This window comes from Microtus pennsylvanicus, chromosome 5 (assembly GCF_037038515.1).
Source record: "Microtus pennsylvanicus isolate mMicPen1 chromosome 5, mMicPen1.hap1, whole genome shotgun sequence".
In the NCBI taxonomy this organism is placed as follows: domain Eukaryota; kingdom Metazoa; phylum Chordata; class Mammalia; order Rodentia; family Cricetidae; genus Microtus; species Microtus pennsylvanicus.
This window is the reverse complement of record NC_134583.1, coordinates 68,431,945-68,457,383: the sequence shown is the minus strand read 5'-3', so window position 1 is coordinate 68,457,383 and position 25,439 is coordinate 68,431,945. Positions and strand designations below refer to the sequence as shown.

Genomic DNA, 25,439 nt, shown 5'->3' with positions numbered 1-25,439 from the left:
CTCACCAGCTCTGCCTACGTCTTACGTCTTAACAATCCTGATAAGAGTATTCAGAAAGGGATAGTTCCTGAACCTCACACTGTTGTTATTTCTAGATCACAGAGAAGTCTTGAGTTACGTCTAGAGACAGAAGATAAAGTTTTAAGACACGTCTAGGAGCTGGGCACTGGGGGCACACACATTTAATCCTAGAGCTTGGGAGGCAGAGGCAGGCAGCTCTCTGAGGCAGGGGAATCTCTGTGAGTTTGAGGCCAGCTGGTCTACAGAGTGAGTTCCAGGACAGCCAGGGCTACAAAGAAAAACTCTATCTTGGAAAACAAAGGAGAAAGAAAGAAGGAAAGGAAGGAAGGAAGGAAGGAAGGAAAGAAAGAAAGAAAGAAAGAAAGAAAGAAAGAAAGAAAGAAAGAAAAGGAAATTTCTGGGGCCTGGAGAGCTGGCTCAGTGGTTACGGGCACTGCCTGCTCTGCCAGAGAACGGGACGTCAGGCAGACAGGTGGTGTGCAGAGGTGCACAGGCAAATCAACCATGTACTTTAGGTAAAAATAAACTAAAACCTCACAAAAGCCTTTCTTTATAAACAAGAGAGAAATAGCTGCTGCCTTCTTTTCTCTCGCTTCTTGCTCTTAAACACACCTGCCTCCCCGCTGTTTCCTTCACAGATCAGGTTTGCCCTACTTTTGCCTTTGGCATTGTGTTGCCTCTGCCCTGAAGGCCTCTCCCCCAGCTTATCCTCTTTCTAATCCACCCTGCTTCCCCAACTCTCTCTCTCTCTCTCTCTCTCTCTCTCTCTCTCTCTCTCTCTCTCTCTCTCTCCCTCCCTCCCTCCCCCCTCCCCCTCCCCCCTTCCCACCCCCACAGGAGATGACACACTAGCCCCAGACAGCTCACTCCAGCTCTCCTCCCCTGTGAAGGTGGATGGTGGAGGGGGTGTGAGAACTGTGGTTCTGGGTGTCAATCTCAAGTCTTCCGAGGCAGTCCTGTAAATTCCAGGAAGGCAGGGCCTGAAACAGGCCCAGAAATACAACAGAGTCAAACCGAAGAGAAGGAAAGACACCTCAGAGACTGTGGGCCTCCAGCGTTCGACTGCAGAATAAAATGTATTTTTTAATTTATTATTATTCTTAAGTGTGTAAGTGTTTGGCCTGCATGTATGTCTGTCTGTGTATCACATGTGTGCACAGTGCCCAAAAGGCAGAAGAGGTATTGGAGTCTCTGGAACTGGAGTTACAGACGCTGTTGAGGCACCGTGTGGGGGGAATCGAACCCAAATTCTCTGGCAGAATAGTCAGTGCTCTTAACCTCTGAGCCAGCTCCCCAGCCCCAGAGTAAAGTTCTTAACAAAGAAGTCCAATAGAGAAGCTCAGTGGCAAAGCCCTTGCTCAGAACCCACAGACTCCTGTGACAAACGTTCGTCTTGCGATGATCCCGGACCTGGAACCCAGGCTAAGGATTGCTTTCCCGTGAGGTTCCCAGGGTCCGAACTCCTCCTCCAGCTCTGCTTTCCTGTGGGGCTCGCAGGGTCGGAACTCCTCCTCCAGCTCTGCTTTCCTGTGGGGCTCGCAGGGTCGGAACTCCTCCTCCAGCCCACCCCCCCCACCCCCCCACCCCCGCCCCGCGCGCGCTCTATGTACCAATCCCTCCCCTCTGCTCCTCCGCCATCCTCACACTTACTCATCCCATTCAGGACTGACTTTAAAGGCTCAGTGAAATCTTCCCCGGCCACAATCACACAACACTCACTCATAAACCACCTCCCCTCCAGACCACTGCTTCTCATTTATCTGCAGTGGACAACTTGTAGGAGGTAGCTCTTCCTACCACGTAGGTTCCAGGTATTGAACTCAGGAACTCAGGTTGGCAGCAAGGGTCATTGCCCAATGAACTATCTTGCCAGCCTGACAAGGGGTTTTGTCTGTTGTGTATCCTTCAGTGCCTGGCACAGAGGAGGGCATATGCACATTTTTATTTTTTTAATTTTATTTTTTTATTGTGTATACAGTACATTTTTTAAAATTTTAGTTTCTGAGATAGGGTTTCATGTAGCCCAGGCTAGCCTGATACTTGCTATGTAGACAAGCATGATCTTGCTCTCCTGGATTAGAGTTATGCGCTAACTCTCCTGGTTCCTAAGATTTTGTTTGTTTTAACTGAGACATGAACCTAAAAGTAATGTATGCTAGTGGGGGCCATTCTTCCAAACATTCTGGACAACTCCAAATAGGATTATCTTGCTTTTGTTAAGAGAAACACACACACACACACACACACACACACACACAGAGTGACAGGACGCCCCCTAGAGTTCATCATGAGGTAACTGTTGTCCACACACATGCAGGAAACCAGTTTTGTTTGTTTTTTATTTGTTTGTTTTCTAGAGAGAGTAGCCCACACAGGCCTGGAATTTGAGTGTAGCAAGCTCAGGCCTCAGGTCACAGCAATCCTTCTGCCTCGGTCTCCTGAGTTCTGAACTCCAGGTAGAGAGCACCATGCCTGGCACGCACGGAGGCCGGAGGTGCGAATGCATCTCTCTAGCGGTAGCAGTTCAGGCTGTTTTAACTCCCCTGTTCTTCTCTAGACTGCCTGCTACACTGAAAATGGTTTCGCAGGATCTAGAGAGGTGACTTAGAGGTTAAGCGTTCTTGTTGCTTTACTGGAGGACCTCAGTTTGGATCCCAGCACTCACATCAGGCAGTCTACAGACAGACTCCCGGAGGACTTCAAAGGACTGGACACCCCTTTCTCATGTCTTTGGCCACCAGCATATGCATACACACACACACACACACACACACACACACACACACACACACACATATACACACACACACACACAGAGTACTCTTAAAATGGTAGTGTGGTGGTTTGAATGAAAATGGCCCTCATCGGCACATGGAGTGGTGGCACTATTAGGAGGTGTGGCCTTGTTGGAGCAGGTGTTGTGTTGTTGGAGGAAGTGTGTCCTTGGGAGCGGGCTTTGAGGGCTCAGAAGCTGAAGTCAGGCCTGGTGTGTCTCGTGTACTTCCTGCTGCCTATGGATCCAGATGAACTCTCAGCGCCTCTCCAACATATCTGCCTGCACGCCGCCGTGCTTCCCGCCATGACAACAACGGGCTGAACCTCTGAACCTGTAAGCCAGCCCCAGTTAAATGTTTTCCTTTGCAAGAGTTGCTGTGCTCAGCTGGTGGTGGTGGCACATGCCTTTAATCCTAGCACTTGAGAGGCAGAGGCAGGTGGATCTCTGTGAGTTCCAGGACAGCCAGAGGTATTACACAGAGAAACCCTGTCTTGGAGGGAAAAAGTTGCTGTGGTCACGGTGTCCCCTCACAGCAATAGGACACTGACTAAGTAAGACAGGTGGGTTTTGCTCTGTTTCACAAGGTAACCTTGGCTGACCCAGAACTCACAGAGATCCTCCTGTCTTTGCTTCCCAGGTTCTGGGAATAAAAGTATGTGCCAAACTGGGCCGTGGTGGCACACACCCTTAATCCCAGCTCTCAAGAGGCAGAGGCAGGCGGATCTCTGAGTTTGAGGCCAACCTGATCTACAGAGCAAGTTCCAGGACAGGCTTCAAAGCTGCAGAGAAACCCTGTCTCGAAAGAGAAAAACAAATAAGAAAATAAATAAATGAATGAAGTGTTCCCACCATGCCCAGACCCCCCCCCAAAAAAAGTGGCTTTGTAATAGGTAAATCATGTAATTAAAAATATATTAGTGGGACTGGAGAGATGGTTACACACCACACACACACACCACACACTTTTACAAAACGGCTGCAGACCAAAGTAACCCTGGGGCTTGTCATGCAGAACTTGAGCTCTTGATCCTCCTGCCTCAGCTCAGCTCCCCGAGGGCCGAGGTGACAGGCAAGCACAACCATGCTTGGCCAGATCCCTCTATTTTTGAAACTTCTTTATTCTCCGTTCTCCAGCCCTAGGTTTTACCTTGGCATCTCAGACTGTGTTCGTTATTTTTGGTCACTGTGATAAAGCACCTGAGTAGGAAAAATAAAACCTTAAAGGAGCCACCAGGATGGCTCAGCGGCTCAATGCCGGTCACCAAGTCCCCTGGACCCACATAGCAGAGGGAGAAAATGAACTCCCAAAAATTGTCCTCCGCAAGTGCACGTGCCTACACACACACACACACACACACACACACACACACACACACACTTAAACTTAAAGCAGACTCAAGGAAGAAGGATCTCCTTTGTCTCGTGATTTTGATCATGAGTGGCTACCCCCACTCTCCTGGGCCTGTAGTGCTGCAGAGTATCATGGCCAAACAGTGTGGGGGAGATGCAACTCAGCAGTGGTTAGGCCTCTAGAGCAGAAACCTGTGGAAATTCTGTTCCCTCAGGTACTGACTCTTTCAAAGCTACAAAGGGAGCTTATCTAAATCTCTGTCCTTCTGCAGAACTCAAGGTTCAAAGGTTGAGGTAGAATCCTGCTCCTTAGACAGGCTGAATAGCAAGTAGCTCCCTCCTCTCCCCGCAGCTCTCCAGAAGTCCCGCCCCTTCTCCTCGCCCCCCCCCTTAAAACCCTCCTCCATCAGGCTCCTCCCCGCCACATCCTGTCAGCTAGTTGCTGACGTAACCTCCTGACCACAAGATAATTTTCTTTAATCAAATAATCTTTGCAGCCGGGCGGTGGTGGCGCACGCCTTTAATCCCAGCACTCGGGAGGCAGAGGCAGGCGGATCTCTGTGAGCTAGTTCCAGGACAGGAACCAAAAAGCTACGGAGAAACCCTGTCTCGAAAAAAAAAAATAATAATCTTTGCATCACTAAACAAGTGTTCCAGAGCATTAACAAAAGTAACACACCTTAAAATAATATCCTACATAAGGTACAGTGGTACATGCCTAGAACCCCAGGACTCTGGAGGCGGAAGCGAAAGGATCTCTGTGATCTCAAAGACAGCCTGAGCTGTGAGTTCTAGAACAGGGTGGGTAACAGAGCGGGACCATTGTCACAAAACAGGGAACTGAGAGATGGCTCAGTGGATAAAAGATCTTCCTGACCGCTCCTGCAAAGTCCTCTGACCTCCACACATGTGCTGAAACACAGACACACATGCACACACACACACCACACAACCACACACACCACACAACCACAAACACATAGATACACATACCACACACATATACACACACCACACAACCACACACACACACACATATACACACACCCCACACCTATATACTATATATTTATATATATATGTATATATGTATATACATATATATATATGAAACAATATATCTGGCCATAATGATTTCAGGCTACATAATAAAATACTGTCTTTAAAAAAAAAAGCATAGAGTCAGGCAGTGGTGGCACACACCTTTAGTCCCAGGACTCTGAGAGGCAGAGGCAAATGGATCTCTATTTTGAGGCCAGCCTGGTCTACACAGTGAGTTCCAGGCAGGACAACCAGAACTACGTAGTGAAATCCTATCTTGAAAAACTAAAATAAAGAGATAAATAAATAAATAAATAAATAAAGGCATTGGCAATATTGCTCAATTGATAAGAGTGCTAGTCTAGAATATAAAAAGCCTCTCTAAAACAAACAAAAATATTTAAATGAAACAGTAGCCTTTCCTGGGGCTGCTGTGAAGACTGTATTTTTCCTCCTCCTAAGCTCTCTTGTTGTCCAGGCTAGCTTCAAACTTGACAGATAGCCTGGACAGCTAAGTCTAGCCTTGAACTCCCAACCCTTCTGTCTCCACCTCCCAAGTGCTGGGATTACAGGCATGTGCCACCACACCCAGCTGGTTGCTGTGAATACTAAGTGAGAAGACAGATACACACGGAAAATGCTTGCCTCTTCATGTGTGTCCAAATGGACGGATAACTATACAGAAGGATTTACTCAGCTGATACATGCCATGCCATGGACAGGGCCAGGACAAGAGAAGGGGACACAGCAGCCCCTGCCCTGTGCACGCTACACACCAGCATGACACTCAGACAACGTGGCATTCTGAAGGAATAAAGTATTGTCAGCCTCAAGGTAGAGACTGCCTGGGCTACATAGTGAGACCCTGTCTCAAAAACAGAATTACACATTTCAGTCGAGAGGGGAAAGTCCAAAGAGCAAGAGGACAGCAAGTCTACCGGGTACAGTCACTGTGCATCCTGCCAGGTGCTGACAGAATTAACACAATGGATTTTTTTTTCCTCTTTGAGACAGGAGACTCCTTCAAGTGTGTCACGTGCTGAGAAGCTGCAAAGGCTTGACTCTTTCACCCTGCCATCATGCTACCCCCTAAACAGGAGCTATGATCCCCAATTTACTGAAGTGGTGAGGAGGGGCAGGAATGGATCGCTTGATTGCGTTGAGTGCAAAGGTTCTGTCAAAGTTCAAAGGTCAGGGCCGGGCAGTGGTGGCACGCGCCTTTAATCCCAGCACTCGGGAGGCAGAGGCAGGCGGATCTCTGTGAGTTCGAGACCAGCCTGGTCTACAAGAGCTAGTTCCAGGACAGGCTCCAAAACCACAGAGAAACCCTGTCTCGAAAAAACCAAAAAAAAAAAAAAAGTTCAAAGGTCAGGTGTATGAGAGCATGCTCCTTGGCAGGCTGGCCCCACACCCTTACCAAAGACAGGGATGTGCAGTAGATCTCACTGGAAGGGGAAGGGACCAGCAGAGTGGAGTGGATAGAAAGGGCTAGGGGCCTAAATATGATCAAAATACAGTATATATTCAAGAACTGTCATTGAAATGCATTATTATGTGTAACTAATATGTCTTTAAAAAAACCCTAAAAAATCCAAAATTTTTTACTTCCATATCTAGTGTTTTATCACTGTACCATTTTTTGTTTTTATAAATTCTGAACTATATACTTTACTTTTCTAAATTACATTTTACTTGGTGTGTGTGTGTGTGTGTGTGTGTGACCGGCTTTCTTTTGGACCACCAACCAGCTCCCCAATCACGGCACAGAGACTAATCCTTTGCTGTGAATGCTCGGCCTAGCTTAGGCTCATTTTCTGCTAGCTCTTAAAACTTAATTTAAGCTGTTTCTCTTCATCTGTATTTTGCCTTGGGGCTTTTTACCTGTCTTTCATTCTGTCCGTCCTGCTTTCACAGCTTCCTCTGTGCCTGTCTTGCAGCTGCCCGACTGGCTGGTGGGGGTGTCTCCCTTTCTTCCTCCCTGTTCTTCTCTCCTTGACCTGAGCCTAGATTCCTCCCCTCTCCCCCAACTTATTCTCTTTGCCCCACAACCGCTCCTGTCCCTCTCCTGCCTAGCTAGCTCTGGGCCATCCAGCCTTTTATTAGACTAGTCAGGTACCTTCGGCAGGCAGAGCAACACATCTTTACATAATTAAAGAAATGCGTAAACACATGGAACCCACCTTTTGTCTAATTAAGGTAGTATCCCACATGTGTGCATGTGTGTGTTTATGTGTGGGTGTGCATCCATGTATGTGGGTGTGAGTGTTTGCATGTGTATGAATGTGAACATGTGTGTGTGTGTGCATGCATGTGTGAATCGTATGGAAGTCCATCCTTCCCTTCCACTGCTTCTGTCCTGGGGATCAAATGTAGGTCTTCAGGCTTAGTAGCCAGTACTTTTACCCCTGAGCTGTCTTTTTGGCCCAAATTTTCCTCTTTTTAAAAAATTGAGGACCGGAGAGATGGCTCAAAGATTTAAGAATGCTGTCTGCTCTTCCAGAGGGTCCAGATTCAGATGCCAGCACTGATATGGCATCTGTCACTCAGTTCCATTTACATACCTGTGGGCAAAACACTCATACACACAAAATAAAAATCAATCTATTTCTTAGAAAGTTGAAAGCAGGGTGTGGTGGTGTACACCTTTAATCCCAGCCCTCGGGAGGCCGAGGCAGGCGGATCTCTGTGAGTTCGAGGCCAGCCTGGTCTATAGAGAGAGTTCCAGGACAGTTTGAGATACACGGAGAAACCCTGTTTCATTGTCGCTGTGTGTGTGAGTGTCTGAGTGTCTGAGGGCATGACACATGTGGATGAGGAAGCCAGAAGAGGGTCTTAGAGCTCCTGGAGCTGGAGTTAGAGGGACATCTAAGCCACCAAGTATGAGCTGAGAAATAAATCTGTGTCCTCTGAAAGAGCGACAAACACTCTTTTACCAGCTGAGCCATCTCTCCAGCCCCCACGCCTCATGTTCTCATACAGTGAGAACAGAAGTCTAACTCACAACATTTTTATGAAAATTAAAATAGCTACAACACAAAAAACGTCTTAGAGTGTTACTATTAAAGCTATAACTCTCATTTTAAAAATTATAATCTGGGGCTAGTGAGATGGCTTAGTGAGGAAAAGCATTTGCTGTGAAAAAAAAATTTCTAGACAGGGTTTCTTTGTGTAGCCTTAACTATTCTAGAACTCACTGTAGATCAGGCTGGCCTCAAACTCCCTGAGCCCCACCTGCTTCTGCCTCCCAAGTGCTGGGGGGAAAAGGCACAACACTGCCCAACAATTAAATCTTTTTTTTTGTTTTGTTTTGTAACCCTGGCCATCCTGGAACTCACTGTGTAAACATGGTTGACCTCGAACTCACAAAGATCCTCCTACCTCTGCCTCCGAAATGATGGGATTAAAAGTGTGTGTCACCACTGCCCGGCTGCTGTGAAAATCTTGACAACTTCAGTTAGATCCCATGAACCCATTAAAGGTGGGAGAAGAGAACCAATCACACAAAGTTGTTCTTGAGCACATCACCAAGCACAACACTGAGAGATTTATTTATTTTCATTTTGTATGTGTAGGAGCATTTTGTCTACATGTATGACTGTGCACTCTGGTGCTCTCAGAAGCCAGAATGGGACATTCAGATTCCCTGGAAACCGGAATTACAGGTGTTTGTTAGCTAGCTGCCATGTGGGTGATGGGAACCAAACCCAGGTCCTCTGCAAGACTAGCAAATGCTCGCTCTCTTTTTGTTTTATTTTGTTTTGATTTTTCAAGACCGGATTTCTCTGTAGCTTTGGAGCCCTGCCCTAGAACTAGCTCTTATAGATCAAGCTGGCCCCAAACTCACAGAGATCTGCCTGCCTCTTCCTCCGAGTACTGGGATTAAAGGCGTGCGCCACCACCACCCAGCTCTAGCAACACTAACCCATCTCTCCCGCTTCTTTTATTTATTTTTTTTTTGAGACAAGGTCTCATTGTGTAGCGCAGACTACACAATGATGTGGACTAGACTATCATCGTCTTCCTACTTCAGCTTTCCAAGGGCTGGAATTGCAGGCTGTGTCAGTACATCCAGTGAGAGTGTACTGCTCTGGGTTTCACACAATTTTAGTAGCTATTGGCTTCCTTCTTGGATTTATCATGAATTCTCATATACATTAACTTCAGGAAATATGGACATCTTAGCACAGAGTAGCCAAGTAAGCTACTCTGCTGCGTTAATAAATTGACTTGCGCAGGAGACAGTCACTCGTCATTGGCAGTTAATGGCCAAAACAGCACCCAAATCTGTGTTTTCATGTGAAATTTCGCAACATTGACGCTGCAATTTGCTTATGTAATGATAGTATTTGCTTTGTAACGTCCCTTTTCTTCCCCCATTTCTCCCCTTAGAGTGTTTTCTGACCCTAGATTTATTTTGTGTCTTGTCAAATGTCACTGGCACCATTCTGACCTTCATAGGGTTAGCCAAGTGTCAGGGCTTCCTTCAGCAAGTGAGCTACCCTTCCGTAAAGCGACTCCAAAGCCAACCACTTCCAAGACCAGGTTCACATTTTTAAGGGGAGCGGGGCATCTTGGCTCCTCTCTGTAATACCACCACTTGGGAAACTGAGCCAGGCGGATAGACGTGAGTTCGAGGCCACCCTGGTCTACGTAGAGAAGCGCGTTCCAGGCCAGTTACAGAAAGTTCACGTGATAATCTCGCGGGGACCAGTTGTGCAAGCAGACGGTTAATTTGTAATATACCTTCCCGAGTAAAGGAAGCCCGCCTCTCGGTACCGGAGTCGTCATTGGGTGGTGTGGCTGTCAATCACGCTGCATATAAATAGACGCCGCGCGGCGCTCGCACCGGCAGCGTGGTTTGCGTCCTCCGGTCCCACACGTGCTGCGCACCGTCTCCTCGGGTAACCTTTGCCTGCGTGACAAGTAGGCTCCCCTGCAGGTACCGGGGCCTTGGGGTCCGCCCGGCTTCCCCCGCGGGCTGCGCGATGGCGGAAGCAGCGCCAGGAGCCAGCGGAGAGGCCATGGCGGCGCTGGTGGCGGCGGAGGGTTCCTTTGGCCCTGCCACCCGGAGTTTCTCCAACTACCGGCCGTTCGAGCCCCAGACCCTGGGCTTCAGCCCGAGCTGGCGGCTGACGAGCTTCTCCGGCATGAAGGGCTGAGGCTGCAAGGTCCCCCAGGAGACTCTGCTCAAACTCCTGGAGGGACTGACGCGGCCCGCGCTGCAGCCCCAGCTCGCCTCGCTGGTCGGGGGTCCAGAGGAGACGGCGCAGGAAGGGGGCCTGGGCACCAGGCCGGGCCCCAGCTCAGCCCTTCCCTCGCTGAGCATTGGGATGGACTCCTGCGTCATCCCCCTGAGGCACGGCGGCCTGTCGCTGGTGCAGACCACCGACTTCTTTTACCCCTTGGTGGAAGATCCCTACATGATGGGGCGCATAGCCTGTGCCAATGTGCTCAGTGACCTCTACGCCATGGGCATCACCGAGTGTGACAACATGTTGATGTTGCTCAGTGTCAGTCAGAGCATGAGCGAGAAGGAGCGCGAGAAGGTAACCCCACTCATGATCAAAGGCTTCCGCGACGCTGCCGAGGAGGGAGGAACCGCAGTGACCGGTGGACAGACAGTGGTCAACCCGTGGATTATCATCGGTGGGGTTGCCACTGTGGTGTGCCAGCAGAATGAATTCATAATGCCTGATAGTGCAGTGGTAGGAGATGTCCTGGTGTTGACCAAACCCTTGGGAACCCAGGTTGCCGCCAATGCCCACCAATGGCTGGATAATCCTGAAAAGTGGAGTAAAATCAAAATGGTGGTTTCCAGAGAAGAAGTAGAGCTGGCCTATCAGGAAGCTATGTTCAACATGGCTACTCTAAACCGGACTGCTGCTGGCTTGATGCACACATTTAATGCCCACGCGGCCACGGATATCACAGGCTTTGGCATTTTAGGACACTCTCAGAACCTCGCAAAACAACAAAAAAATGAAGTGTCATTCGTCATCCATAATCTGCCAATCATTGCCAAAATGGCTGCCATCAGCAAAGCCAGTGGGCGCTTTGGCCTCCTCCAAGGAACATCGGCTGAAACCTCTGGGGGATTACTGATTTGTCTGCCGAGAGAACAGGCGGCCCGCTTTTGTTCGGAAATCAAATCTTCCAAGTATGGAGAGGGTCACCAAGCGTGGATCGTCGGCATTGTGGAGAAGGGAAACCGGACAGCCCGTATCATTGACAAGCCTCGCGTGATTGAGGTTCTACCTCGGGGAGCCACTGCCGCCGCCGCTGCTGCTCTGGCTCCTGATAATCCCAACGCAGCCTCCGAGCCTAGTTTATGAAATGGAATTGCAGAAGTCGTTGGGAAAGCAGAGCCATTCCACACGCTCGTGGACTGTTGGCCAGGGTTGACTTTAAGACCTTTGCGAAGGCCGCCTGCCTAGTGAGTGCCTCCAGATGCCCTTGGTAGTTCCATCAGAAGCTGCCTGTGTGTACATCCAGGGCCAGAAGTAACCTTTGGGGGGAATGTGTGTTCATCTGTTGAGAGATTGAGGAGGAGCAGGAAGCCTTTTCCCAAAGCAAGATGAGACTACTCCAGGTTTTTCTTTGCACTGAGTTGATTCATTTCTGCACAGGGAGTAAGATTATTTCATACAAAAAGAGTAAACTGCAACGTGAAAAGAAATTTTGAGTTTGGACCAATACATTGATAAGTCTAAATTGTTAAAACTCTTACTGATTCATTGTCAGATTCGTTTTAATTCTTCTGAGAAACCGCCTCTTTTCCTGTTCTGGGCAAGAGTTGAGCAGCTTGCCCAGCTAGGGAAGGAAGACCACAGCCCCTGACTTACTTGGTCTCTGTCAATGACGCCTCTTCCTCTAACTCCTGCTAAGGACTGGAAGAGGCTGAACAAGCCTCAGAGCCAGGTGTTGGTGGTCATTAATACACTAAATCTTATGCTGAAAATTCCCGGAGATTTAGTTAATAAAGAAAATTTATTACAGCTAAATAAATAAAAGGGACTTTGTTGGAAAACGCTTGTGGCTAATGTTTGGTTTTGTGGATTAGTTTTGTTTTGTTTCTGGCAGGTTCTCACACAGTGAGTGGTGGTGGTCCAGGTGTGTGCTGCCAAGCCTAGCTGGAATTCTGAACCTTTTGATCCCTTGATGTTACATTTAGAACCTGCAAAATAGAAAGTGGCTGTTGTCCCTGCCCCTGAGCCAGGTATTTGGGTTTGCATTGTCTCCCTTTGATGACAGAAGACTTGGAATGGATGTAAAACTCTTGGGGATTACAAGGTAGACAGAAACTAGCCAAAAAAAAAAAAAGGAGGGGGCAGTTTTTTACAAGCTAGGAAGAAGGTGAGGGCAAAACTAGCTTAGCAGAATAGTAGAAGCTGTCTGAAAGTGGGGGGATGCTAATGGGGACTAGCTCTGGAAGGATTCAGTAAGGAGTTGACAGGAGCAGAGACCCTGCTGAAAGCTTTCGTACAGCCAGCAGTGTCTACATTTTGCAGGCGCTCCACCCCCACCCCAGTACTTTGAGGTAGGCAACTGCCTTTTATCTCTGGGAGGGAAAAAGGAACACCAGGCACAGCCTGACTGGAAACTCCTCATGGTCATTCAAATCTCAGCCGAGGATTGGGGTGTGGCTTCCCTAGCTTGCTTGAAGCCCTGGGTTCAGTCCCTAGCACCAAATAAGCCCAGTGGTGTCGCCAGCACTTGGGAAGTAGAAGTCAAAGTCATCTTTGGTGATATAGTAAGTTGAAGGCTAGCCTGGGCTATATCTAGACACTGTCTCAACACCCCCATACGAAAGAAGCCAGGGTTTGTTGGAGGCTGCCTAGATGCCTGAGAACTTTATTTCAGGACCCGGTACTATGGGGGTTGGGTGAGAATAAGAGGAGAAAGAGAAAACAAGTTTTAAACCGCTGGCCTGGGAGTTGAGTAATTTCGTGTTACAGTGGTGTGGCTTGGGCAAAGTCCTAGTTTAATCTCTGCCGCCAGGAAAAATAACCTTGGCTGGGAAGATTAAACCATTTTAAGAGGGCCCAGGTACCATCCAGTAGCTTGACAGTTGAAATACCCTGGAGAAAGTGACCATGTCCAGAAAACAGATGTGTAAATGTAAAAGCACTGCCCTGAAGTTTCCCGATACATTAGGATTTTTAATGCCCACCCCCACCACACACATCTGGCAGCCCCGGCTTGTCCTCTCTGGTACTGGCTTAAACATTTTTGTTACGTCTCTTCGGGGAGACAGCATGCTCGGCCCCCACTGAGCCACACTCCCTAGCTACCTCCTGCCTTTTGGTATTGTTTTAGACAAGCTCTTGCTGTGTAGCCGGGTCTGGCCTGCAACTTGCTGGTCTAGAACTCAGAGATTTGCCTGCCTCTGCCTCCCATATGCCAGGATTAAATGTATGTATGTGCCACCACACCCAGCTCATTCTTTTAGTTTTTACTTTATTTTATTTTTATATATGAGTGTTTTGCCTGCATATATGTGTGAATCACATATGTGCAGTGCCCCCCAGAGGCTAGAAGAGGGCTTTGACTCCCCTGGAACTGGAGTTACAGATAGTTGTGGGTGCTGGGGATGGAACTCGGGCCCCTACAAGAGCAACCAGTGCTATCGATCAATGAGCTGTCTCTATCCCCTCATTCTTTATCGTTGCTAGGGTTTTGATTTTTTTTGGGGGGGGGGGTTGGTTTTTGTTATGTTTTTTTTTCTTTTGAGATGGGGTCTCAATATGTAGCCTTGGAACTCATTATCTAGACCAGGTTGGCCTTGAACTCACAGAGATCTGCCTGCCTCTGCCTCCCGAGTGCTGGTTTGCACCACCACTACCCAGTTTATTCTAATTTTTAAATACAAGTAATTAAGGATCACCAGACATTTGAGGCAAGTTTCCAACTTTGAAAAAAAAAATTAAGGGAAAGACAAATTCAGAGAGAAACGTGGGAAAGAAGGAAAATACAAAAGGATGGTTTGTAAGAGACAACATGCTTAGGATCTAGAGACCCGGACCCGCAGTGCAGCAAGAGACGACAAAGGTGAACGTGGCTAGCAGAAAACAGAATTCCAGAAGAGATGTGTAGTAGACGAGGGAGATTTGTGCAAATCGGGTGACCCAGGAACGCCAGTAAGAAGGCAGGAGGAAGAAATTTATCAGAAAATAATGCAAGTGTTCCTGAGCTTAAAACGTTGCAAGTAGGGGCTGGAGGCTGCTCAACAGCTAAGAGCATCAGCTACACTTCCAGAGGACCTAGGTACCATCCTCAGCACCCACGCAGCGGCTCACAACGCCCATAACTCCAGTTCCAGGAGGTCTGAAGCCTTCTGAGCCCAAGGGCACCAGGCACGTGTGTACATATACATAGTTAGTATTCAGGCATCTGACTGGCCTGCCCTTGGGGTCCTGACAGCTGCACCTGTGCACATTCCCTACGTTCCTTTCTACGAGGTGGGCCTTGCTCGCCTTCCATCTCTCTCTCCCTCCTCTCTCCCTTCTCCCTTTCTTCCACCGCTCTTGTCGCCAGGGACCCGTCTCTGCTCTCCTGCCTGCCCCTTTCTCTGTCCCAATTTCTCTCCTCTCCAGATAACTGCTCACGTGATCCCTGTTGTGCTGCATGCCTCCTTCCGACGTTTTTTAAATGATAACACATACATGCTAGCAAAACATTACATCATACTCCCTTTTTTAAAAGGGAGTTTTGTTTGTTTTTATTTTTCTTTAGCTGAAAGTGGTGGACCTGTGGTACCTGCTTGTAATCTCAGGACTTGGGTAGGGAAGCCGGGAAGATCAGGGTTCAAAGTCACCCTCACAAATGTAGAAACTTCCAAGAAAGCATGGGCTATATGAGACCCTGTCTCAAAAGCAAATCAGAAAATAAGTTGAAAATTTCATATCTCTTGAATTCCCAGCATAATGAATTTTGTTTTGAGGCCAGGGCGATGTTTTATAGCCAGGACTATCCTGGAATGTACTCTGAACCCCAGGATGGCCTTGAATTTATGTCAGTCCTCCTGCCTCAGCTTCCCAAGGACCAAATTTACAGGGATGAGCCACCGCGCCCAACTCCAGTGTAGTGACTTCTAAGACATACTAATTTATGAAGCTTTAAATTGCCAGAGGTGAAGATCCTGAGTTCAAGGCCAGCCAGACCTACACACACACACACACACACACACACACACACACACACACACAGTGAGACCCTGTTTCCAAACAAAGTTATTTTGAGGCATGTAAAATATCACAACGATTTCATCCCATGCAGTTTTTCTCGGGAAACTACTGGAAAGGCTAAGCATGTGTTTCAGGGGTGGAGTGCTTACCTAGTGTGTGTTAGGTCTTGTGTTTACTCCCCAGGACCATGAAAGCCAACATACAAGACTACGGGGCACTGGGTTCCTAGAGAGCACAGAGAAAAAGAAACAACCATGGGACCCAGCTCTCCCTGGAGAGTCGGCAGCCACCCTGAGGACACACCCCACCCAGACAGACAGAAGAAGAAAACAATACAAGGAGTCTTGGCACATCGAATTGTGTGGAATCTATACGGGAAGAATGATGAATAGTATATAATGGATCAGTGATAAAAATAGAAAGTTAATAAATGGAAACAAGAAATGAAAAACCCAGGTCAAAAAGCAACTCAGGAGTACAAAGGAAATGTAACCATGCTAGTTTTCAACAGTCAGTACCAGAGTAGGTAAACGTCACGTAATAACAGAAGTTCATCCGCTCTCTGGACTCCTACAGGGCTCTTCAGCAAAGGCTGGGGCTGTGGACCACTGCAGGGCTCCAGCTTCACCTAGTAGATACCCTAGCGCTCGCTCACCATAAATCCATTAGCTTTTCCATGGGCGTTAGACAAACCAGGGCCTGGAACCTCTCACTTTAGACTCCAACTGGCTGGTACCTTCTCAGTCCTGTCCCAGCTCAGATCCTTTGAAAGGCCTAAGAACGTAGCTCAGTAGTAGAATGCTTAACCAGCTGTAAGCGGTCCAACCTTAGCTCCCATCCGCAGTAACACCATTCCCAAAATCTTAAAAATAACTTAAGTTTAAAAGTCTAAAAGATAAAGAAAAAAAAAGACCTCACACCCAGGCAGTGGTGGTGCACGCCTTTAAGCCTAGTACTCACCTAGTACTCAGGTGAGTCTCTGTGAGTCCAAGGCCAGCCTGGTCTACAGAGTGAGTTCCAGGGCAGTGAGGACTGTTCCACAGAGAAACCCTGTCTCAAAAAACAAACAAACAAAACAGACCTCACAGAGGACCCTTCTGACTTTGTATCAGACACCAGCTATGGAAGGAAGCCCTGGGGCAGAACACGGTGTTGGGCACGCTAACAAGCTCTCCTACCACTCAGCCACCTCCCTAGCATCCAGCCCTTCTCCCACTCATCCTGTCATTGCTTCATTGCTCTCGTCTTAACCTATAATTATCTTTAAAATGCATTAATTTACTCTAAAATTATTCTCTAAAGGCTAATGTTAGTGCTTGGTTAAGGCTCAGTGCGTGGAGCACTGGGCCTCCCATACATGAAGCCCTAGGTTTAAACCCAGTTCTGTTAATAAAATAAAATAAACTTGGGGCTGGAGAGTTGGCTCAGTGGTTAAGAGCATTGACTGTTCTTCCAAAGGTCCTGAGTTCAATTCCTAGCCACATGGTGACTCCCAACCATCTGTAATCTTGCGCCCTCTTCTGGCCTGCAGGCATACATGTAGGCAGAAAATTGTATACATAATAAAGTCTTTTAAAAAAAATAAACTTTTGTTCCCGTGCCATAACTCAGCAGGTGAAAGCATTTAGTCCCATAATCTAAGTTCAAGCTCCATAACCCATAGAGGGAGAAGAGAACAGACTTTGAGAAGTTGTCCTCTGACCTGCACGTGTGTGTATGAACACACACATCATACAGGCCAGCCTGATCACACACTCACTCACACACATGGATAGTAAATACAAAGTAAAAAAACTAAAGTCCCCTTCCTTTTCTGCTTCCTTGGTGTGTGCACGTGTTCTGTCTTTCTCTCCTTTTATCCTCTCTCTCTCTCTCTCTCTCTCTCTCTCTCTCTCTCTCTCTCTCTCTCTCTCTCTCCTATAATAAATATTTTACCTTTATGCCTAAAAAAAAAAGAAAAAAATACAAAGTAAAAAAATTAAAAATAAAACAAAATTGTTCCCTGTATATAAGCTCCAAGAGGACAAGGATACTCAAACCTCAGACTGATCAGTGCCTGCTTAGGGTTCCAGAGGGAGGGGGAGGGGGAAGGGAAAGAGGGGGGAAGTGGACCTGGAGGAGCTGATACCCCTTTTCTCGCTTTCCTAGCTCTCATATCTGGTGTCTCCTAGCAGTGGAAGCTGGTATCATTATCTACAAAACAGGTCTTTGGAGAAGAAATCCGAGTCAGGCCTGTTTTCCCACTTAAAGGGATTTTCTCTCTCCTGATCTATTTTGTTTGCCTGCATGTATGTCTGTGCACCACCTGTACGCCTGGCGCCCACTATGTCGGAAGAGGTTGTCACATCCCTTGGACCTGGAGGTACAAATGGCTGTGAACCACCATGCGATGCTGGGAACTGAACTGGGTTCCTCTGCAAGAGCATCAGTGCTTAACTACTGAGCCACCTCCCCAGCCACTCAGAGGTCCTCTTCTCGGTTCATTTCCGAGACTACATTTGGCCGTAGAAAAGGAAAGAGAAGTGGTTGGAGGCATCCTTGTGTGGGTCTTCAACTTAACCCAGGCAGAGTGAAGGTTGACTGTATGGAATTCCCATGCCTGCCTTGGGGACAGGCTGGCCATAAAAGTGAAGATGGAGGTGGGCTGGAGGTACAGCTCAGTGGTTAAGAGCTCTGGTTGTTCTTCCAGAGGACCCAGCACCCACATGGCAGCTCACAACTGTCTGTAAGTCCAGTTCCAGGGGACCTGATACCTTCACAGGGTTGCATATAAAATAAATAAACTTTTTTTAAAAAGTGAAGACAGCAGGTGGTATAGATAACAGTGCCATGGGTGGAAAGGAGAATCTAGGAGCAAACATGGCAGGCTGGAGAGATGGCTCAGTGGTTAAGAGCACTGCCTGCTCTTCCTAGAGGACTTGGGTTCAGTTCCCAGCATCCACAAGGCAGGTCACAGCTCTCTGTCACTCTATTTCCAGGGGTGCTGACACCTTTCTCTGGGTCTGCAAGCATCAATCTCATGTGTAGTACACAGACACGTGGGGAAAATACTCATAAACACTGTTTAAAGCAAGCAGGTGGTAGATAAAGGTGGATGGGGATAGCAGAGGGCGGGGCTTACATGACAAGGGACAGAACAGAGGGAAGGCTCTGCTGGGCAGCCTGGAGACAGGCTCACTGCCTCTTCTTCTCCCCACCAGAGCGGCAGCATTAGTACTGCTTTACCTCAGTCTGAGCAGCCAGGCTGGAGGCTCTTAGGGCCTCAGTCTCGTAGCTGTAACTTAGGTGTAGCCAAGTTGAACATGATGGATCACACCTGTAATTCCAGCCTTCGAGAAGCTGAGGTAGGAGAAAACAACTTGAGCTACATCGTGTGTTTCAGGTTAACCTGGGCTACATAACGAGTTCCTGCCTCAGAATTTTAAAAATGGGTGGGAGACCATGGAGGAGATGCAATGAGATACGCTCCAATGCACGATTAGACCCACTGAGCTCCAGCAAACTCTAGTTTCCAAGAAACTCTGGTTATGGCTGGGCGGTGGTGAGACAGAGGCAGGCAGATCTCTGTGAGTTCAAGGCCAGCCTGGTCTACAAGAGCTAGTTCCAGGACAGGAACCAAAGCTACAGAGAAACCCTGTCTCAGCCTCCACCACTTTGTTCTCAAGCAGCCGTCACTTCTTCTATCCCAGTTTCCCAAAGAGCCATACAGGGACCGCTGGGGAGGGGGGCCAAGCTCTTGTGAGAACAGCAGAGAGAATGCAGGCATGTACATGCATGTCTGACCCAAGCCATAAATCCTGTGAAATGTTTACTGGCTTGTGCTAGACAGTCAGCCTTGATCTTCTCGGGAGCTAGGTCTATAAAGGACTATTGACAAGTGTGACCTGAAAGACAAGACCAAATACATCGAAGCGCTGATTAAATCAGGCAGGTTGGACTGCCAAGGTATGTCTAAGGAGACTGGGGAAAACTGACAGGCTGTGGGAAGAGGAGGGAAGGACCTGGGAATAAGAGAACAGCTAATGGCGCCACGTGTACACTCCCAGCCTCTCCTTCCCTTTGGGACCGGCATTCCCACCAGAGGATGCTACTGTGGGCAAAGGACCACGGATGTTTCTGCCAGATGCTTTACGAGACGGCTCATCGTGGAAAGGTCCTTGCCAGACAAGCCCATCAACCCGAGTTCAGTCCCTTGGACCCAAAGTGGCAAGAACCAACTCCACAAAGTTGTCCCCTGACCTCCAGATGCCCCCACACACACACACACCACGCACACACATGCACAGAGTAAAAATACATTTTAAAAGGTTCTTAAAAGATACCTCACAGAAACTCACAGGCAGGGTCTCCTGGGGAGAGTGCAGCGGTGACCCCAGAGTCTCCTTACCAACCTCCAATGACTCTAAAAGCCTTTGTCTGTTATTCTTCCTACCCGAGGTACTCAGGATCCCTGCAAAGGGCTCTCCAAGTCAGTTCCAGAGAAAAGTGACAGTTTTGGTTTTATTCTAATTTTGAAATATATCTTACTATGTAGATTAGGCTAGCCTCAAACTCAGAGATCCACCTGCCTCTGCCTCCTGAGTGCTGGGATTAAAGGCATGAGCCACAACGCCCCATCTGATGCTCTAATTTTATTATTTTTTTAACTTGCTGTGAGTTTTTTAGCTTTTTTGTTTTTGTTTTTTTTCTTTTTCCTTTTCTTTTTTTAAATATTTATTTAATTATTACGTATACAATAATCTGTCTGCATGTATGTCTGCAGGCCAGAAGAGGGCACCAGACCTCATTACAGATGGTTGTGAGCCACCATCTCTACAGCCCTTGTTGTGAGTTTTTTAAAAAAAGCATTATTACATTTACGTGTGTGTGTATGAGAGCAAGAGCAAGAGAGAGAGAGAATGCCAGAGGATAACCTGCAAGAAGGTTCTCTCTTTCTACCATCTTTCTGCCATGTGTGTCCCAGGACTGAACTGAGGCTTGGTAGCAGGTGCCCACCTACTGAGCCATCTTGCAGACTTCCTTGTTTTCATGAGCAGAGCAAACACAGATTTATTAAGGAAAAGTGAGGTGATCCTCTAGAGTAGGAGATGTTCCCAGGGAGGGGTGACCACGTGATTGCTTTTGTTCCTCTTTGTTTGAGACACTGTTATTAGCTGTGATTGTCTATGCAGTCAGGAATGACCTTGAACTTCCACAAACTTGTGCCACTACGCCCAGTCAGGTTACTGGCTCTGGGGATTGTACCCAGGGTTTTGTGAAGCAAGCACTCTATCAACTGAGTTATGCCCAATTTATTAATATGTTTGTTTGTTTGTTTATAGAAAGCTCAAGATGGCCTGGAACTTGTCAAGTAACCCAGGCAGGCCTCAATTTACAATCCCCCTGCCTCAGCTTCCCAAGTACTACGATCACAGGCTTCAAACTTGATTGCGTTCTCACTTTACATGCTTTTGCATGCTTTGGAAATGAAAACAGCCTCTTATGTATGTTAAATACACATGCTACCACAGGGCTACCTCCCGACTGAGATTCTGTTCATCTGAGAACATACCATGTTTTCAGCTTTATGAATTGGTGGTTCCTTCTAGTTAGTGTTCCATTCTTGATCTGTTGCTCAGCTTGATCATCACTTTCTAAGAAGAAAAAGAAAAAGTCTGGAGAGATGGCTCAGACATTAAGAGTACTGGCTATATCCAGGAGGTGGTGACTCACACCCTTAACCCCAGCTTTCCGGAGGCAGAGGCAGGCAAATCTCTGTGAGTTCCAGGCCAGCCTGATCTACAAATTGAGTTCCAGGACAGCGAGGGCTACACAGAGAAAAGCTGTCTTGAAAACCAACAAGATAAAAGAGCACTGACTGCTCTTCCAGTGCCTGGGTTTGGTCTCCAGTACCCACACTGCAGCTCACTGTTGCTCTAGTCCCAGGGAAATCAGACATCCTCTCTGGCCTCCCTGGGGACCAGGCACACATGCAGGCAAACACCTACACACGCTAAATAAATATCTTCAAAAAAGAAAAAAAAATAGAAAACTCAACTGAAAATGGTTTGAGTAACACAGGGCTTTATTACCTTCTAGAACCTGAGTGTTAAAGTATGGTATTCTGCAACTTGTAAAAACAAGAGTCTTGGCCATGCTGCTGAGGGCCCAGGCCTACTCATCCCACGCCATTCAACTCAATACTGTGTAGAGGAGGAAGCATCCTGGGCTTTTTTTTTTTTTAAGTCAGCTGGGCAGACTTGCAGTTTAGATTAGAAAGATAGTTTACAGGGGCTGGAGAGATGGCTCAGTGGTTAAGAGCATTGCCTGCTCTTCCAAAGGTCCTGAGTTCAATTCCTGGCAACCACATGGTGGCTTACAACCATCTGTAAAGAGGTCTGGTGCCCTCTTCTGGCCTGCAGACATGCACACAGACAGAATATTGTATACATAATAAATAAATAAATAAATTTTTTTAAAAAAAAAGATAGTTTACAAACTTTTAATAAAATATCCAATGGCTGAAACCTTATTTAAAAATATCCTACAGCCATTAAGCCATTGAGCCATTAAGTGAAATTCTTAAAGAAAGCAATGACCCAAATTCTACTAGACAATTTACAAAAGCTGTCAAAAATTCACACAGGAAGAGTATGCTATACACAGACATCAAGTACATTATATTAATTACAATCAACCTCGGCAAGCATGCATATTACCTACAAAACTTACTCCTACATTATGGCAAAATGGCCCGCTTTTATGGCTATACCTTCCCATTTCACCAGTTAAGGTATTAAACCCTTATTTTGAAGCAGTAGCTTGTTTAGCACAGAAGAACAGGATGGAATCTAAGAGATACTTTGTCAGGGAACCTGCTATGATCAACATTTCTTATACTAAGCAACAGATTGATCGGTTATTTCAAAATAGTGATTCTTGGGCAATTGTATTTGCTCAGTTTGAAGGCCAGATTAATAATCTTTTCCCAGCTCATCCGTTGCTGCCATTCAAACAACTATATTTCTTTATTTTCTCTAAAGTTGAAGTGAAAGATCCATTAAAGGATTCTATAATAATTTTTACAGATGTTTCTTCCAGTGGAAGAGCAGCTGTGTTGGTGGTAAAGGTCATGTACTGTGAACCAAACCATCCTCAGCACAGATAGTTGAGCTGGAGCTGTTGTCATAGTGTTTCAACTTTTTGCAAATAAGGTATTTAATCTGTGTACTGACAGCCAATATATTTTTAATGCTCTTCAAGTCACAGAAAATGTCCCATGTATTGGGACTAGCAATAAGCAAGTTAAAATGCTATTCCAGCAAATTCAAACGCCGTACAGCAAAGAAGGTTGTCATGCTTTGTAGGGCATATCAGAGTGCATTCAAATCCATTAGCTGAAGGTCAGAGAGTTGAGCTTCAAAATTGCTGATAACAACCAGGCTACACATCCTGACCCAGGATGTGGTTACTTGGTTCTTTCGACATTAAGATGTTCATACACGTACGTCCACTCCATCCTGACAAGACGGTCAGGATATGCAAGCATACCTCTGCTCCTTCTTTTGTATTAAGAGGTTTAACCTGTAGAGTGGCTGCTTTCAGGATACTTGGTCTAGGGTGGCTTCACTGCCTAAACAACAGAATGCTAATAACTTAATGTCTCAAAGTGTTGAAGCAATTAACTGTTGGAGTTGTCCTTTGTATTGGGTATAAAAGTTGGCTGGACGGTGGTGGTGGCACGTGCCTTTAATCCCAGCACTCAGGAGGCAGAGGCAGGTGAATCCCTGTGAGTTTGAGGCCAGCCTGGTCTACAAGAACTAGTTCCAGGACAATAGGACTCTTACACAGGGAAACCCTGTCTCAAAAAAACAAACAAAAAAAAGTGCCGGGAGGTGGTAGCACACGTCTTTAATCCCAGCACTCGGGAGGCAGAGGCAGGCGGATCTCTGTGAGTTCGAGACCAGCCTGGTATACGAGAGCTAGTTCCAGGACAGGCTCCAAAACCACAGAGAAACCCTGTCTCAAAAAAACCAAAAAAAAAAAAGTGTATGGAAAATTAAACATGGGTGATTTCAGTATTGCCTGGACCTTCCTCCCAATACTCTCCTACGTTTCTGTTTTATTAATTTTACTTGCGTCTTCATCCTCCTTACTATTTTCTGATCCCCATGCCCTTACCCTGGTAAATGGTATTTTTGTCGAGGCTGGTCCACGACAGACAGTTGCTTGCACTCCAGGAGAACTGCTAACAAAGGCCACCACGTAAGCAGCCCCCAGCATAGACATGCTTCTGCTACCCTCTGAACTGCCCTTTGCTTTTCTCACTATTATAAATCGGGCTGTATGACCTTCATGTTTCTGTCTCTCCAGATATGTGCACTAGTTTGTCAGAGGTATCTATCTGAACCGAGACAGAAATCGCGACACCTTTGGGTTTTGTTAATCTGGTGGTAGGCCTTCTGCATGAAAAATTCTACCACTAAGTGATACCCTCTCACCCTGTGTGACCTTAATTTTCACAATCTTACTCTTGACTCTTTCAGCTCTTCTTTCTTTGCTATAAAAATGCAAGCGGAGGGCTGGAGAGATGGCTCAGAGGTTAAGAGCACTGGCTGCACTTCCGAAGGTCCTGAGTTCAATTCCCAGCAACCACATGGTGGCTCACAACCATCTGTAATGAAATATGGTGCCCTCTTCTGGCCTGCAGGGACATATGCAGACAGACTACTGTATACTTAATAAATAAATTAATTAAAAAAATGCAAGCGGAGAACAGAAAGAGCAAGTTGACAGCAGTGCAATACTACATAGCACTCTGTAAAGTTAAACCTGAAAAGCGGGCACAGAGCCTCATGCCTATAACACCAGGATTTAGAAGAAGATGGAGAAGGATTGGCATGAGTTTGACGGTATCCTGAGCTATATAGTGAGTTCCTGGACAGCCTGGGTTACAATGTGAAACCCTGCCTCAAAAAAATCAAACCAAGCCGGGCGGTGGTGGCGCACGCCTTTAATCCCAGCACTCGGGAGGCAGAGGCAGGCAGATCTCTGTGATTTCGAGACCAGCCTGGTCTACAAGAGCTAGTTCCAGGACAGGCTCCAAAACCACAGAGAAACCCTGTCTCGAAAAAACCAAAAAAAAAAAAAATCAAACCAATCAAACCAACCAACCAACTAACCAACAAACAAAATGCCTCTTTTTTGGTAACTCCCGTCTTGTCATGGGCAATGACTGGGTGATTTTTCAGATGTGAAAGTAATAACTGTCAAGTGCTGGGGTGGCTCAGTGGACTGGGGACAGCACTAACAAGGCCAAGTCTCTGGGTTGGATTCCAGCACCCTTAAAAATGGAAAAGGAGATGCTTAGCAGACAGCTCAGCAATCAAGAACCTTTGCTACTCTTGCAGAGGGATCATCTGCCCACATCAGGCAGCTCACAACCATGGATAACTCTACCTTCTGGGAATTCCACACCTCTGACCTGTGTGGACAACTTTACTCATGTGCACATGCTCAGACACACACATACACATAGTTTTCTTCATAGATCTTAAGGAGGAAAAATTCTTAAGGGGCTGGAAAGATGGCTCCAAGGATAAGATCACTTGCTGCTCTTGCAGGACCTCAGTTCTGTTCCCAGGACCCACTGGCATCTTACAGCTGTCTAACTTCAGTTCCAGGGAATCTGACATCCTCTTCTGGCCACCCTGGACACCAGGCAAGCAAGTGGTCCACAGACATACATGCAGAGAACACACACACACACACCAAATACGTTTTTTTTTAATAAAAGAGGAAAAAAACGTTCATAAACTCACTAATATAAGCGAGTTTGGTGTCCTCTTGTGTATTGTGAAAGGCTGTGATAGTGACCCACAGAACTGGAAAGGTGGGAAGAGAGCAGACCCTAACTACCTGCCACAAATTTCAGTGTCCTGTATTCTACGCTGCAGGTGAAGAGGAGGAGTGCCTTCCTCTTCCTGTAGGACAAGGAAGGGTTAATCGCTTCCAATTGTTGGAATCCATTGGGGCAGAAGGCTAAAATGGAATACAAAGCCTGGGTCCTCCTTGTGTCTGGCAGTCTG

The 25,439-nt window shown here is 46.9% G+C and overlaps 1 protein-coding gene across 1 annotated transcript; it reads left to right on the top strand.

The window, feature by feature from the left end:
• The first annotated feature begins 10,018 nt into the window (after positions 1-10,018).
• Sephs2 (selenophosphate synthetase 2) lies at positions 10,019-12,215 on the top strand. Its single transcript, XM_075972338.1, has one exon. It carries the CDS (start codon positions 10,174-10,176, stop codon positions 11,518-11,520), a length of 1,347 nt encoding a protein of 448 aa, XP_075828453.1. The 5' UTR covers positions 10,019-10,173; the 3' UTR covers positions 11,521-12,215.
• Positions 12,216-25,439: the final 13,224 nt, after the last annotated feature.